We start from the raw sequence: 15,808 nt of genomic DNA, 5'->3' as shown, positions 1-15,808 counted from the left end.
AAAGTATAGCTCCCTGCTTCCCTCTTTGGGAAAACATGGATACTCAAGGCAATTAATTGTTAAAATATATTAAAGTTTTTAAAGCTAGTTTACAATTAATTTTTAATTAAATATTTACTTCATATGGATTTCAATTTCTCATAGCAGGATTTACACAATGGATATTTACAATTGACTCACTAATTAAACCTGATATATGAGCCAAATTATTTCAAGTACAGATGTATCCCCAGAAATATAGTAAGCTTTTTGCCTATCAGAAGATAATGTCATCAGATTAAAATGGTGTAATATGTGATTGTTAAAGCCTGTTTTTCCTTATTAAAATAATATAAATTATTTATACACACAGATACATACTAGGTGTTTTATTATGTATTTCTTGCCAGAATTTTTATTGAAGTGATGCATTTGTTACACTTATCAGATTTTAAAAAATCTGTCATGGTCCTAATTAAATTTCTATACCATTACTTGATACAAATGTCAGCAATGTTTGTTATCTAATGTCAACTAAGAATTTTTTTTCCTTATGACAAGAGAAAAGGCCAACAGTGAAATTTAACATTAAAAATGCTTAGATTTGGCCAACTTAGATTGTGTTATACCTCTGTAAATAATTCCATTTCTTATAAATTATTATATATCTAAAAAATCTGACAAAATTTGTTGTTCCCTTAGTACATATTCACATTTTATGACTTAAGTATGACTTTTCTTCTATTTCCTTCAAATGTTTCAGTGGCACTGAATTCTTGCACTAACCCATGTCAAGTTGGTCTTCAAAATGTGGTTAGAGCAATCACTGAAGAGTCACTTCAAAGTTTACCTCAGACTTAGGCCATTTTGTCCTTTCTTAGCATACATGTGAAATAATGTTTGGGAAATAAAGTCATGGAAATATTTAAGGAAAGGTAATTATTATATCTGACAGTTAGAAGTGAAGAGCAACAATGAACAGAAAGGTAGAGTAATAGAAAAGAAAAACAAGGCTGGGTCTCTTGTAAGTTACATAGGAGAGTATACAGTACTTCCCTTGGTAACAGTATATGCTAAACAACATGAAACAGGAAAAAACACTGGTTGCCTATGGGCATAGTTTATTTTATTGTTTCTTTTACTTTAATAGGAAACTGCCAACACTTGCAAGTCCTACATACACACAAACATACCTAGAAATGACACAGGTCATTGGTTCTGCACCGATTCTACGGCCATCTACTGCCTCCTCACATATCACTTTAGATTAATATTATTAGAAATATGCTTAATAAACTATTAAGGAATTCATAGTTTTTACCTTATCCAACTAAATGTACACAAAATGAAAGGCTATATTCAGTACAAACTGTGCAAAAATATTAAGAAACCAGAATAGTTTCTAAGAACAGGGGATAAGTGTAACATTTGGGAAAGTACAACCTTAGAAAAGCCAGGTTAGGAACAACAACAAAAAAATCCCTAGATACTTAGGAACAATTAGTTAATACAATAATCTGGACATAAATTGATTTTATTTTCAAATAAAAACATCCCAGGCAAACCAGAAAACTGGTGGGTAGGCAGTATATCATTCTCATCACCTTTTATCTTGTGGCTATTCTTATATCCTTCTTTCGATCACCTCTACACTGGGCTAGGCTCTGCATTCCCTATTCTATCTATTCCCTGAATGAAATGACTCAGAAATGATTGGCCATTTTATTTTCAGTCCAATATTGACTTTAATAAGCCTGACTGGCCACTGTGCTGTCTAGTCCCTCATGAGGATCTATTTACAGTATGCAATTTTATTATCAATTTGCTAAATATTTTAAATAAGTTTCCCCACCAGGATCTCCTAGAGCTTTTATTTAGATAGTTACTTATTTAACCATTATTTTATAGTTATATTAGTCTTTATAACAGAATTCATTTGTTACCTTTTTATTAGAAATAAATGTTTATATTTTTTCCAACTCCTAAGATACAAGAGTGAGAGGCGGGGCACTAAAGAACATTTCAGTGATGTTTTTTAAAAAGCAACCAACGCTTACCAATTTCAAGAAGGAGGCTCAATAAATGTGAAAAATTGTTGTAAAAACAGAGCTGACCATTAATATGCCCATGTATCTTTCAGAATATGTGAAAAAGAACACAGAGTGACAAAAATTATGTGTATGGTTAAAGTGTGGGATCTAACGTCAGAATTCCTAGGTTTGAGTCCTGCAGGTATTGCTAACCAGCTATGTGACCTTCTGAAAGTTTCCAACCACACCAAACATCAGCTTTCTAATTTTCAAAACTGGGATAATAAATGTGCCTATTATTCCTTCTATTAGATTGAAGAAGGAAATGGCAACCTACTCCAGTACTCTTGCCTGGAAAATGCCATGGACAGAGGAGCCTGACAGGCTACAGTCCATCGGGTTGCAAAAGAGTTGGATACAACTGAAGCAACTTAGCATGCATACATGCAATCTTTCACTTTTTTTCTCTTCCTGGTGAATAGTAAGAGTGCCTGAAGAACCAAAGACAAAGGTTCATAACATTTTGCAAGAATCAGTGAACCAAAGTCACCCCAAAGAGAAAGAAACACAAAAAGGCAACAGAATTGACTGAAAAAAGTGAAAGTCCCTCAGCTGTAACTGTCTCTGCAACCCCATGGACTCTACATTCCATGGAATTCTCCAGGCAAGAATACTGGAGTGGGTAGCCTTTCCCTTCTCCAGGGGATCTTCCCAAGCAAGGAATTAAACCCAGGTCTTCCACACTGCGGGCAAATCCTTTACCAGCTGAGCCACAAGGAAAGCCCTATTTTAGCAGAGACCAACTCAATTAAGTGAGGAATAGAGTTTTTGCTTTCCTTCTTGTTTTACCCTCTGCAGAGGGCAGAAACGTCTAATGAATAAGCATTATTGGAGAAATAAGGTATTAAAAAATAAATAAAGTGGTATCTGTAAGATGAAGGGGTCTTGGATAGTTACATTTTAGTAGATGCACTGATGTACTTTAAAACAGGGCTGTAACATTTTGAGCCATGTAACTGACTCAGTGCTCAATAGTTTCTGAGTAACCTATTAGCTGGAATCACTTGATTTTTTAAAATACGAACATGGGTATGGACTGTACTTTTAAAAATTAAATTGAATTAATGGCATTATCTCATATGTGAGGTTATCCTTGGGATCCGTTGCTTGTTTATAATATTTATAGGAAATTATATGTCTTCTCAACTACATTAAAAAGAATTAAAAGTGAGTATCATCTGTACAGTACTCTGTAGACCATAAAGTGTGATGCTGCCCTTTTCTAAATAACTCATTACTTCTTTACATCATAAGACGATTATTACCATACTAATCAATTTCATTTGGGTAAGTCATGTCTTATATAATACTAACACCTAAGATAATCTATATAATTCTGGGTATCAGGGTTATGCAGCTATTTAGTAAATTATTTTATCAACAGTATAAGATAGGTATTCACATCATCATCATCATCATCATCCTAACTTCATACTTGGAGAAACTGAGGCACAACATAGTTAAGAAACTTTACAAAGTCATTGAGCTCACAGAACTATGTTTTGAACCTAGAGAATATGACTTCGGAATCTGTGATAAAACCCCTCTCACATAAGAGATATTAATATTGATGAAATAAGCATAAGACATAGATATATGTTTCATATAATTCCACATCATAAGACACATAAATAGAAACTTAAAAGCTCCTGTGTGTAAGAGTGTGTGTGTACTCAGCTGAGTTTCAGGTTTTCTCTCTCTAGTGATACTTGAATTCAACCTATTACATTTGAAAGATTACTAACACAAAACTTGCTTTACACACACACACAATAGTTAGGTCCTCCTACATGCTTTTACTGTTTGGAAGAAATGCTCATGTTGTTGTTTTCAGTCACTACTTCATGTCCACCTGTTTGTGAAGCACATGGACTGCAGCACACCAGCATGCCCTGTCCTTCACCATCTCTCAATTTGCCAAAAACTCATGTCCATTAAGTCGGTGATGCCCTCCAATCATCTCATCCTCTGTCCTTCCCATCTACTCCTAAGCTCAATCTTTCCCAGGATAGTGTTCTTTTTCAATAAGTCTCTTCTTATCAGGTAACCAAAGTATTGGAGTTTCAGCTTTGGCATTGGTCCTTTCAATGAATATTCAGGGTTGATTTCCTTTCAGTTTAGTTCAGTTGCTCAGTCGTGTCTGACTCTTTGTGATTCCATGTACTGCAGCACACCAGGCCTCCCTGTCCATCAACAACACCGGAGTTTGCTCAGACTCATCTCCACTGAATTGGTGATGCCATCCAACCGTCTCATCCTCAATTGTCCCCTACTTCTCCCGCCTTCAATCTTTCCCAGCATCAGGGTCTTTTCCAAGTAGTCAGTTCTTCACATCAGGTGGCCAAAATATTGGAGTTTCAGCTTCAGCATCAGTCCTTCCAGTGAATATTCAGTACTGATTTCCTTTAGGATGGACTGGTTGGATATCCTTGCAGTCCAAGGGACTCTCAAGAGTCTTCTCCAATACCACAGTTCAAAAGCACCAGTTCTTCAGTGGTCAGCTTTCTTTATAGTCCAAATCTCACATCCATACATGACTACTGGAAAAACCATAGCTTTGACTAGATGGACTTTTGTTGGCAAAGTAATGTATCTGCTTTTTAATTAGCTATCTATGTTGGTCATTACTTTTCTTCCAAGGAGCAAGAATCTTTTAATTTCATGGGTGCAGTCACCATCTGCAGTGATTTTGGAGCCCAAAATATAAAGTCTGTCTGTTTTCCCTGTTTCTCCATCTATTTGCCATGAAGTGATGGGACCAGATGCCATGATCTTACTTTTCTGAATGTTGAGTTTTAAGCCAACTTTTCCACTCTCCTCTTTCAATTTCATCAAGAGGCTCTTTAATTCTTCATTTTCTGCCATCAGGATGGTGTCATCTGCATATCTGAGGTTATTGATATTTCTCCCGGCAATCTTGATTCCAGCTTGTGCTTCTTCCAGCCCAGCATTTCTCATGATGTACTCTGCATATAAGCTAAATAAGCAGGGTGACAATATACAGCCTTGATGTACTCCTTTCCTTATTTGGAACCAGTGTGTTGTCTCATGTTCAGTTCTAACTGTTGCTTCTTGACCTGCACACAGGTTTCTCAGGAGGCAGGTCAGGTGGTCTGATATTCTCATCTTTTGAAGATTTTTCCACAGTTTGTTGTGATCCACACAGTCAAAGGCTTTGGTATAGTCAATAAAGCAGAAATAGACATTTTTTTTGGAACTCTGTTGCTTTCTTGATGATCCAGCAGATGTTGGCAATTTGATCTCTGGTTCCTCTGCCTTTTCTAAATCCAGTTTGAATATCTGGAACTTCATGGTTCACGAACTGTTGAAACCTGGCTTGGAGAATTTTGAGCATTACTTTGCTAGTGTGTGAGATGAGGACAATTGTACAGTAGATTGAACATTATTTGGCATTGCCTTTCTTTGGGATTAGAATGAAAATTGACCTTTTTCAGTCCTGTGACCACTGCTGAGTTTTCCAAATTTGCTGGCATATTGAATGCAGCACTTTCACAGCATCATCTTTTAGGATTTGAAATAGTTCACCTGAAATTCCATCACCTCCAATAGCTTTTTTCGTAGTGATGTTTCCTAAGGCCCACTTGACTTCGCATTCCATTATGTCTGGCTCTAGGTGAGGGATCACACCATTGTGTTTATCTCGGTCATGAAGATCTTTTTTATATAGTTCTTCTATGTATTCTTGCCAGCTCTTTTTAATATCTTCTGTTAGGTCCATACCATTTCTGTCCTTTATAGAGCCCATGTTTGCATGAAAAGTTCCCTTGGTTATCTCTAATATTCTTGAAGAGATCTCTAGTCTTTCCCATTCTACTGGTTTTCCTCCATTTCTTTGTATTGATCATGGAGGAAGGCTTTCTCATCTCTCCTTGCTATTCTTTAGAACTCTGTATTCAAATGGGTATATCTTTCCTTTTCTCCTTTGCCTTTCACTTCTTTTCATAGCTATTTGTAAGGCCTCCTCAGATAACCATTTTACCTTTTTGCATTTGTTTTTCTTGATGTTCTTTAGGATTGCCTTAACAGTGATATGTGAATGACAAATGCTAATCACAAATATTATTTTTAATATAAAGTTTTAAGCAGTAGTCAGAGGTGCAAGTTACTTTTATTGATATGGCTTAGTTTCTTTATATACTGCTTTTTCCCCTTACTTTTCTCTTGTTAATCATTCCTACTTAGATATTCTCTCCTGCAATCTGTTTTTCATAATGCTGTATTTTGATATGATCATGGGATCTCCCACCTAGAAGATACATGTTTTTCTCCTATGGTTCCTATTCACTGTCCCTTGAAGGTCAGGTAATGTCCACATGGAAACTGATGAAAGAAACAGGACAACATAATTTTCAGGTCTTCTCCGTCCTTTCTAAAGAATCTTGGAAGAAGGGTTAAGTTTTTAAGCCTAGCTTAAAGGGGCAATCAACACGTGATAGAGGATAAGACTGAAAATATAAGGGCAAAACAGAGACCTTACAATCTATATGAAGTTCAACCTAACTCACAAGACCAGAATTCTATACACACACACAAGTTGGAGGATTATGGACTCTATAGTTTCTTTGGCTAGTCCACTGTACACATCTTTTTCATGAACTGGCCATCTATGGTAGGTAGCCAGCTGAGAATTTGATTGTGTTGAATGGTTTTGCTTTTCTGCATAACCAATGCTCACAAGCTTGATTTCTATGAACATACACAAGTATGCCTGCTGGTAGTATCTTTTGTGACATTTATAAAAAGATATCAAGTTTATAGCCACTAAGATATTTGAACAGAGAATGAAACAGAGAAGGAATAAAAAAAAAAAAAAGAGTTAGTGAGACGGCACTGAGATAATATCCCCATGTAAGCTGCTTTAAAGATGTGTTCTTCACCTATATGAGTGCTTTCTTGCTCCTGCTCATAATTATTGCTTATTTAAATTTTAAGTTTCATGTCTCTGCCAGTGATGAAGCCTCTGCGTGTCACAGAACTAGTCACAAGTAATGAAAGCATTTGCTTCAAAAAACATTTACTGAGCATCAGTTATGCAATTCACATGCTAAATACTTGGATAGAATTGGAAAAACACAGAAGTCTCTCTGGCTATCTGGCTATAGCATAGTAGTTTTTTTCCCTCTAATTATTGATGTATTATTTACCTTTACTGCCATAGCTATCAGATATTCACCAAGCACTTGTGGGGGTAAACGATTGGAAATAAAAACTACACAGCAGTAACCAATAACATGTACTTCTAACCTTGCTAAAGATGGAAGAGAGCTTACTAACCACTAAAAGCACTGTTTGATTCTATACTATTTGATTCTATTGCATTCGTATGCTTTTTCAGAATCGCTTATCCTCCTCCCAATTATTGTATTTCTCTCTTAGTACTGTCTATTTTTTAAAAAATCCAGCTTGGGTCTCCCAATTGCCCAGTCTCAGAATCTGTTATTTTAAACTGATAATTCCCTAATTCTAGCCTCTTTGGTTCTGCTGTTGATTTCCAAAATAATTTCCATTGACATTGCTTTCTGTCAGGCTCTATATACTTTCTGCAGTATCTTCCTAACATATCCTGGATTCCTGTTCAGCTGTGATCTAATTTATCTTACAAGATGTAATGGAAGATACACTTTCCTAAATCCCCACTGTCCTCAGTTTAATTTATCATCAGTAATGGATCCCTACTGCCTATAGCATAGCTCCAAATGCCTGTCTTGAGTTAAAGACCCTCCATGATCAGGTGGTGGTCCTCCAGCAGTGAGCACAGTGCAACACGTGACCAAAACAAGTACCATACCTTATAATGCCCCACCTCATTTTCTTTGCCCAAATCACTATTTTTTAACTTTTTCAAGCCATTGGCCATACTATGCCTTATATAACATATAACAGCCACTTGTTTTCTGTGTCATTATCTGATACACTAGCATGTGAGCTTCTCGAGGAAGATTCCATGCACAGTAGGTCTCTGTATTTTTCACAACAGCTATTTTGTTTTAATAAATGTCTGTTCAGTGATATGGATTAAAATGCAATGGAATGAAATGAAATGTCAAATCCTTTGGCAGGATTACATCTAAACCTTCCCATTACATGACTATTCAGATCATTTTAAAGGTCACTGGAAGAGATATTTCACAGTCTTGGCAATCCAAATGTTTGTGATTAACTAAGCTTTAAGGAAAGGATAGGTGACTGTGCTTCTAAGAGAACATTTAATTTGTATTAATCAGTACTTAACAAAGAACATTTACTAAAGTCATAATATCAGGTACATGTCACACTGATACCTGTATATTCTAACAACTTGTAAAGTAAGGACTTTGTTGATGCTGTTACTAAGTCAGTGTAACTAATTATAAAAGTCTAAACCTCTCAAAAGAATTGGAAACTTAGATAGTAAACTAAGCTTTAAATCTCATCTCAGTGTGACTGAGCTATGAGACAAGATTCTTGAGTCAATTATGTTCTTTTTGATTAAAATACTCTCCAAAATAGCAAACATCTTTCCATTAATGAAATTTCAAGCCCACAGCAGACTTCTATTGTCCTCAATAATGTTGTCAGTCCTTCAAGGGAAATCCTTTGATTCCTTATCAACATCACTAATAAAATCTTTCTCTTATAAGACAGAAATAACCAACCAGAATTATTTCTGACATGTCCCGTTACAAGAAAATTGAGAGATTCAATTTGTTCACTCCAAAGAGAATCACTTTTGGGTGACTTGAATCTAAAGTCAACCTCTAAATTCTTTCCCCAGAGCAACAGAGATGAAGAATTACTGGTCTCTCAAATTTTGCAGCAAATTGGACTTTTCCCAGCTACTCAGAGATAATAGTTTGACTAGATTTAATAGTAACCACCAATATAGGATCGATCGCTTTACCTTGCCTAATTGGCAGATTCAGTAAAAGTGACTTATTTCCATGACATTTCACAGTGGTTGAATTTCTAGCCTGCCTCGTAATAAAATGCTGTTGAAATGAGGATAGCAAAGGATGCTGTCACAGAACATAGAGAAGCATATCTGTAATATGCATGGTGTGCTTGCAAGATTTGCCCTCCAAGTGAGAGAGAGAGAGAGAGAGAGAGAGAGAGCGAGAGAGAGCGAGAGAGAGAGCGAGAGAGAGAGAGAGCGAGCGCAAGAGGGAGTAAGAGAACAGCAGAGTGCACACTAGAGCCCTCTAATGTGAGAATGTAAACCCATTCCCAGGAACAAAACCTGTGTCTCGCCTTTAATTTTGTTATCTTTAATTATCTCTTAAAAATAAAATGGATGGATATAATGTTTATAGATATGAAGCTAAAACAACTAAATGGTCTATTAGGTGAGAAGCATGGTGATGTAGCAGGGTGGGGCTACTTTCTGGCTACTCCAAGGTTAGTGATGCATTTCATTGTCAGAAGGAGAAATTTCCTTATTTTCATTCACTAACAATCCTTGGGAAGAAAAGCTGCAAAGTAAATCAGTGATTATTTAAATAAGGCTTTAGTTTGAATTCAGTTACCTAAGCAAGAACATTTATCCTTTCTTCTGTTTTATGACGCATGGAAAGACTAACACAAGTAATGTACTTCTTTTAGTGTATATGTCTAAAAAATATATGTTTCTAATTTAAACAAATTAGTCTACTTTATAAATTATTTGATTTCATCAAATTTTTGTCTTCTCACTGTAATTACTTCAAGTAACAAGAGAGAATTATCAACTGTCAGACTTTCTCTTCACTATGTAATGCATTTTTTCCTTGTCTTCATTTTATAAAAATTAATATATTGTGAAGTGGGTTTAAACAATTAAAGGTAGAAGCTAACCTCACTTTCTGTGCCAGTAAACCAATCCCTTCCGGTTTTCCTTATGCACTTATATGAATAAATCCTAGATATAAATGATTATAAATCAGCTTGCATACAATTATGTTGTTTCCTTTTTGTTTCAAATTATTCTCTTCAAAGCAGTTTCATACTCATCAGAAATGGCCCATTTTCAAGTAATGGACAATCTATTCAAATTTTATGACAATATTAGACATATTTCCATTCCATTCACTATTTATCTTCCAGAGGAAAGTGTAAAACCTCTTAGGTAATTGGCAGAATATAAAGACCCTGGACGTCCTAACCTCCATGAGGGCTCTGTTCCTGGTTTCCAGGTGAGACCTTTGCACATAGCTGTCCTAAGTCATTCACACTCATGGCTGTCCTACCATTCTCTGCCACTTCTCTCTTGTGGGCCTGCTTCCTGGCTTCCTCTTTAGACTCCGGGCATCCAGGGCTGACATTCTTCCCTCTGATATTCAGGGTCACTGCCCATAGTTTTGCCCTTACTGGAAATGCATGACATTCCAAAGCTAATGGAAACTTTGAAACCAAGACTGGAAGGAACACTAAAAATCAATGGGCTCAACACTTTCATGTCCAGCGTGAAGATATGGAGAACCTGAGAGATTCAACAATTTCTTAAAATTACACGTGTAGTTGATGGTAAGCTGGGATAACCCTCAAATTTCTCAGGTGAGAAGGTTGTCTTAGCTTGGGTTCCTTCCTGAACAGACCCTAAGCCAAGTATTGGGGTACAAATTGTTTATTTGAGAAGTCATCTCAGGAGATATTACGAAAGGGCAGGACTGTGAGACAGCTGACCATGTGGACTTCTGGGGCCCAGTCTTGCTGGGAAACCTCTGAGGAACTCTGGAAATTGAGAGATGCTTTGGAATCATCCTGACATGGGGCAGGGATTCAAGAATATTTATCTATCATCTCCCATCCCTCCTTGGTTAGTGGCAGCTCTGGCAGTACTAACTACTTTTTGCCCATGTTTGAACTGGCTGAGATTCTCCTATGGCCAGCAAATGCCCTCAGACTGAGAGGAAGTCACTGGTGTATATAGAATCCTTCTGCACACAACTTCGAGTGTAGGCCAAGGGGAAGCAAATGGGTATAGGGTCTATCAGAGGAACACATGACGCACACAGCAAAAGCGGTCTAGGTCAAGGTCTAGCAATGGCTCTAACTTTATCAGATGTGCAAATGAAATTTATGTGACAAAGGGAACCTCTTTTAGTCACAATTTACATGTGAAAATTAGAATACAGTTGATGCTTTATTTTTCCCCAGTGGCACAGTAGCCAGGATTACCATAGCTCTGCTGCTGCTGCTGCTGCTGCTGCTAAGTCGCTTCAGTCGTGTCTGACTCTGTGCGACCCCATAGACGGCAGCCCACCTGGCTCCCCCATCCCTGGGATTCTCCAGGCAAGAACACTGGAGTGGGTTGCCATTTCCTTCTCCAATGCATGAAAGTGAAAAGTGAAAGTGAAGCCGCTCAGTCGTGTCCGACTCTTAGTGACCCCATGGACTGCAGCCTACCAGGCTCCTCCGTCCATGGGATTTTCCAGGCAAGAGTACTGGAGTGGGGTGCCACTGCCTTCTCCGTAGCTCTAACTCTCCCCAAATTGCTTAACCTTAAGCTGCTGTGGCCAAAGGATGGTTTTGGCTGCAGCAAGATCAAAAACCAGCTCCATTTGTCACAGAAACTGAAGCTCATGAAATATGAAAGAATTCTAGGACTTTGAAAGAAAGGTCTCCTTCATCTGCATGAAGGAACTGTGAAGCTAACTCTGTAAAAACTATATATATAACATGAAGTTGGGTGAGATACAGATTTAGAAGGTCTGAGTTAAGACAGCAGATATTTCCTTTCAAAGCCATAAATCCAAGAAGCACAGACTCTTGAATAGAGCTGTCAGATAAAATCCAGGATGCACAGTAAAATCTAAATTTCAGCTGAATAATAACTAATTTGGGACACAGTTTTACTAAAAACAAAAAAACAAAAAACAAAAAAAAAACTCACTGTTGATGTGAAGTTCAAATTTAACTAGGTTTAACTAGGCTAGGCTTCTTGCATTTTTATTTGCAAAATCTGGGTACCTTAGTCTTGGACCAGTCATGAAGGTTCTTCTGTATATGTGTGTGTCACACACATGTGTGTTCTGATGGACTGAGCAAGACTCTGTTCCTACAATAAAATCCAGAGCTAGCTAGTTTTATAATGGTTATTAGAATTAAGCATTGTCACAATGCAAATGATTTAATTATATGTATAATATATATTATATATATAATATAATATATATAATATATAATATAATATATATAATATATAATATAATATATATAATATATATAATATATAATATAATATATATGATATATAATATAATATATATATTATATATATATAAAATCTTAAAGACTCCACATAAAAACTTAGAGTAAATAAATTCACTAAAGTTGCAGGGTACAAAATCAATATACAAAAACCTGTTTTATTTCTATACAATGACTAAAAATATCAGAAAGAAAAATATTTTTAAAATCCAATTTACAACTGCATCCAAAGAATAAAATGCCTAGCAAGAAATTTAACTTTAATTTGCCTAGCATCAAGTTTGACTAATAAAGTAAAAGACCTGTATGCTGAAAACTGTAAGACACTGATGAAAAAAAACTGAAGACACAAATAATTGAAAATATATTCCATTCTCACTGATTGGAAGAATACTGTTAAAATGTCCATACACCTAAAACAATCAAGATATTCAATGCAATCCCTATCAAAATTCCAACATTTTTCATAGAAATAAAACAAGCAATCCTAAATTTTGTATGGAACCACAAAACACGTCAAATAACCAAAGAAATCTTTAGAAAAAAAGAATAAAGCTGGAGACATCAAGATGCCTGATTTCAATTCATATTACAAAACTACAGTAATCAAAACAGTACAGTATTGACATAAAAAACAGACATATAGAGCAATGGAATAGAATAGAGAAATAAACTCAAGCAAAAATGGTCAATTAGTTCACAGCAAAGGCTTCCAGAAGATACAAGGGGGAAAGGACAGTCTCTTCAAAAACATGGTACCAGGAAAACTAGACAGGAACATGCAAAATAATGAAATTAGACTGCTATCTTTTGGTTTACACAAAAATCAACTCAAAATGAATTAAAGACTTGAATGTAAGATCTGAAGCCATAAATCTCCTTGGAGAAATCATAAGTGGTAAACTCCTTGACATCAGTCTTGGCAATTTTTTTGGATCTGACCCCAAAATCAAAACAAACAAAAGCAAAAATAACTAGTGGGAATATATCAAACTAAAAAGCTTCTGCACAGCAAAGGAAACCATGGACAAAATGAGAAAGTAATTATCAAATGGGGAAAAAAAACACTTGCAAAGCATATATCTGATAGTGGATTAATATCCAAAATATATAAAGAACTCATACGTCTCAACAGCAAAAAGATATATATCTGATTAAAAAAAAAAAAAGTCAGAGGTTTTCTTTTTCCAAGAAAACATACAAAAGGCCAAAAGACACATGAAAAGATATTCAACATCACTAAGGAACTGCAAGTCAAAACCACTATTATCAAAAAGACAAGAAATAACAAATGTTGGGGACAATGTAGAGAAAAAGGAATCCTAATGCACTTGTTGGTGGGAATGTAAACTATCGCAGCCACTGTGAAAAAGAGCATGGATATTCTTAAAAATAATTAAAAATAAAACTTACACATGATCCAGCAATTCCATTTCTGGATATTTATCCAAAGAAAACAAAAATACCACCTTGAAAAGATATATGTACCCTCATGTTCATTGCAGCATTATTTACAATAGCCAAGATATGGAAACAACACAAGGAGTTGTTTCCTAATTCATCATCGATGGATGAATGCATAAAGAATGTGTGGTATTATATATGTTGTATATATTCCACAAAAAGACAAAAGAATAATAAAATCTTGGCCATTTGTGACAATTTGGATGATCTTGAGGGAATTATGGTAATAAAACAAGTCAGGCAAAGACAAATATTGTATGATTTCACTTACATGTATAATCTAAAAGTCATTACAAACAAACAAAACAAAACTTACTGACAACAGAATGGTGGTTGCCAGAGGGGAGGGGGACTTGGGCACCAGGTGAAAAGGGTGAATGGGCTCAAGAGGTACAAACTTCCAGTTATAAAATAAGCAAGTCACAGGGATGTAATCTATAACATCTATTCAATAATATTTGGGTACATATTTAAAAGGTGCCAAGAATGTAAATCTTAAAAGCTCTCTTCACACACACACACACACACACACACACACACACACACACACACACACAAGGATTTTGAACTTTATATGGTGATGAATGTTAACTGTAGACTTATTGCACAGATCATTTGGCAGTATTTACAAATATTGAATCATTATACTACTTATGTGAAATGAATATGTCAATTACACCTCAATTAAAAAAAAAGGATGCTGAAAAGAAAATTTCTGTAGAAATTCTAATCACAGAAACAATAAATACTTGCAGGTAACCAGGGAGCATAAACGTAAATGTACAAAATAAGATGGAAATATTAAAATTATTAGATGCTATATTTGACAGGAAAGCAATGTTACAGATGTCCATTTTTCATTAAGCTTGGCCTGCTGTAAGCAGACCTTATGAATTGAAGGTAAAAACACGTTTAAAAAAATCTTGCCTTATTACGTAAATTTGCTTTTCAGGTAATCCTTACAGAAACTCTCTCCCAGGAAACCAAAATTTTAATAAATCACATAGCCGCATTGTTCTCTTCCAGGAATATATTTGATTTTTTTTCAAGTATGAAAAGCCTAGCTATTTTGTATTCAAAAAAGTAAACACTGCAAAAATATTAGGCAAGAATTATTTTAAACCTTTTCTCATTTGAAGCTTTAGTTCTTTCTTATCTGCAAACCGTGCATGTGTATGTACGTAATACACATATACACAGTTTGTTTTCCAGATGAAAGCAAATAGCATCAAATATACTAACCTTATGTTGCTGTACTTGGCGTTTTAAGTCCTCAAGATCAGGTCCAAGGGGCTCTTTTTCCATTTTCCTTGTTCTCTCTTCTGTTTTTGTTAACCAGGAGTTTAACTCTTTCAGTTGCTGATTCTGGAGATCCATGAGAACTTTATGTAAACTGAAAATTTGAAAGATACCTAATTATTGCTTCTGTCAAAACAACTTTACTATTATTAAACCTATCACTAGGTAAAACTATTGACATTTGAATGTGTGTTAACATGGTTTGCCATTTGTTGGACATTAAGAAAGAAGGTGAATAAAACCCATAATCAATCACCTCTGAAGGTATTCTTTGTTCAGCATATGACAGTCCACACATTCCAATTTTTAGAACATTTCACACAGCTAACTAAATGTGAACATGATAAATAAAGTGAGAGCCATCTCTGGTAATTGAGCTAGTAATGTACCCTGGCAATTGTTTGCTTTTATGTCCATTATTTTAATATACGTGTGGTAATAAAACATGGCTACAAATTCTCTGTCATAGTATTAAGAGATGGAGTCAATGTTCCGTGCTCATGAATATGGACTGGCCTTGTGATTTGTTCTGACCAACACAATATGGCAGAAGTGACATTATACAAGTTCTAAGCGTAGGCTGTAAGGGAATGAGCACCGTTTGTATTCTGTCTCTTGGGATCCAGCTGCAGTGCTGTAAGGAAGCCCAAGCTGACTACCAAATGATTAGAGACCATCCTGAGAGTAACTCTGGAGGATAAAAGGCAGTCGTAAAAATTATGCTTCCTGATGAATGAAGCCCAATGAGTGACCCCAGCTATACCACAATCTCAGAACAACAACCTAGATGA

General features: G+C 35.7%; 1 protein-coding gene across 1 annotated transcript in view; it reads right to left on the bottom strand.

Annotated features, from left to right (window-relative positions):
* Positions 1-15,808, bottom strand: part of DMD (dystrophin) — a 1,795,368-nt gene that overhangs the window by 1,576,550 nt on the left and 203,010 nt on the right. Inside the window, exon 7 of the mRNA XM_068961890.1 lies at positions 14,961-15,111. Within this exon, the coding sequence (XP_068817991.1) occupies positions 14,961-15,111 (151 nt within the window). The remainder of the gene's footprint in view (positions 1-14,960; positions 15,112-15,808) is intronic.

The sequence above is a fragment of the Capricornis sumatraensis genome, chromosome X (genome assembly GCF_032405125.1).
Source record: "Capricornis sumatraensis isolate serow.1 chromosome X, serow.2, whole genome shotgun sequence".
NCBI classification, from domain to species: domain Eukaryota; kingdom Metazoa; phylum Chordata; class Mammalia; order Artiodactyla; family Bovidae; genus Capricornis; species Capricornis sumatraensis.
This window is presented reverse-complemented; position numbering and strand designations above follow the sequence as displayed.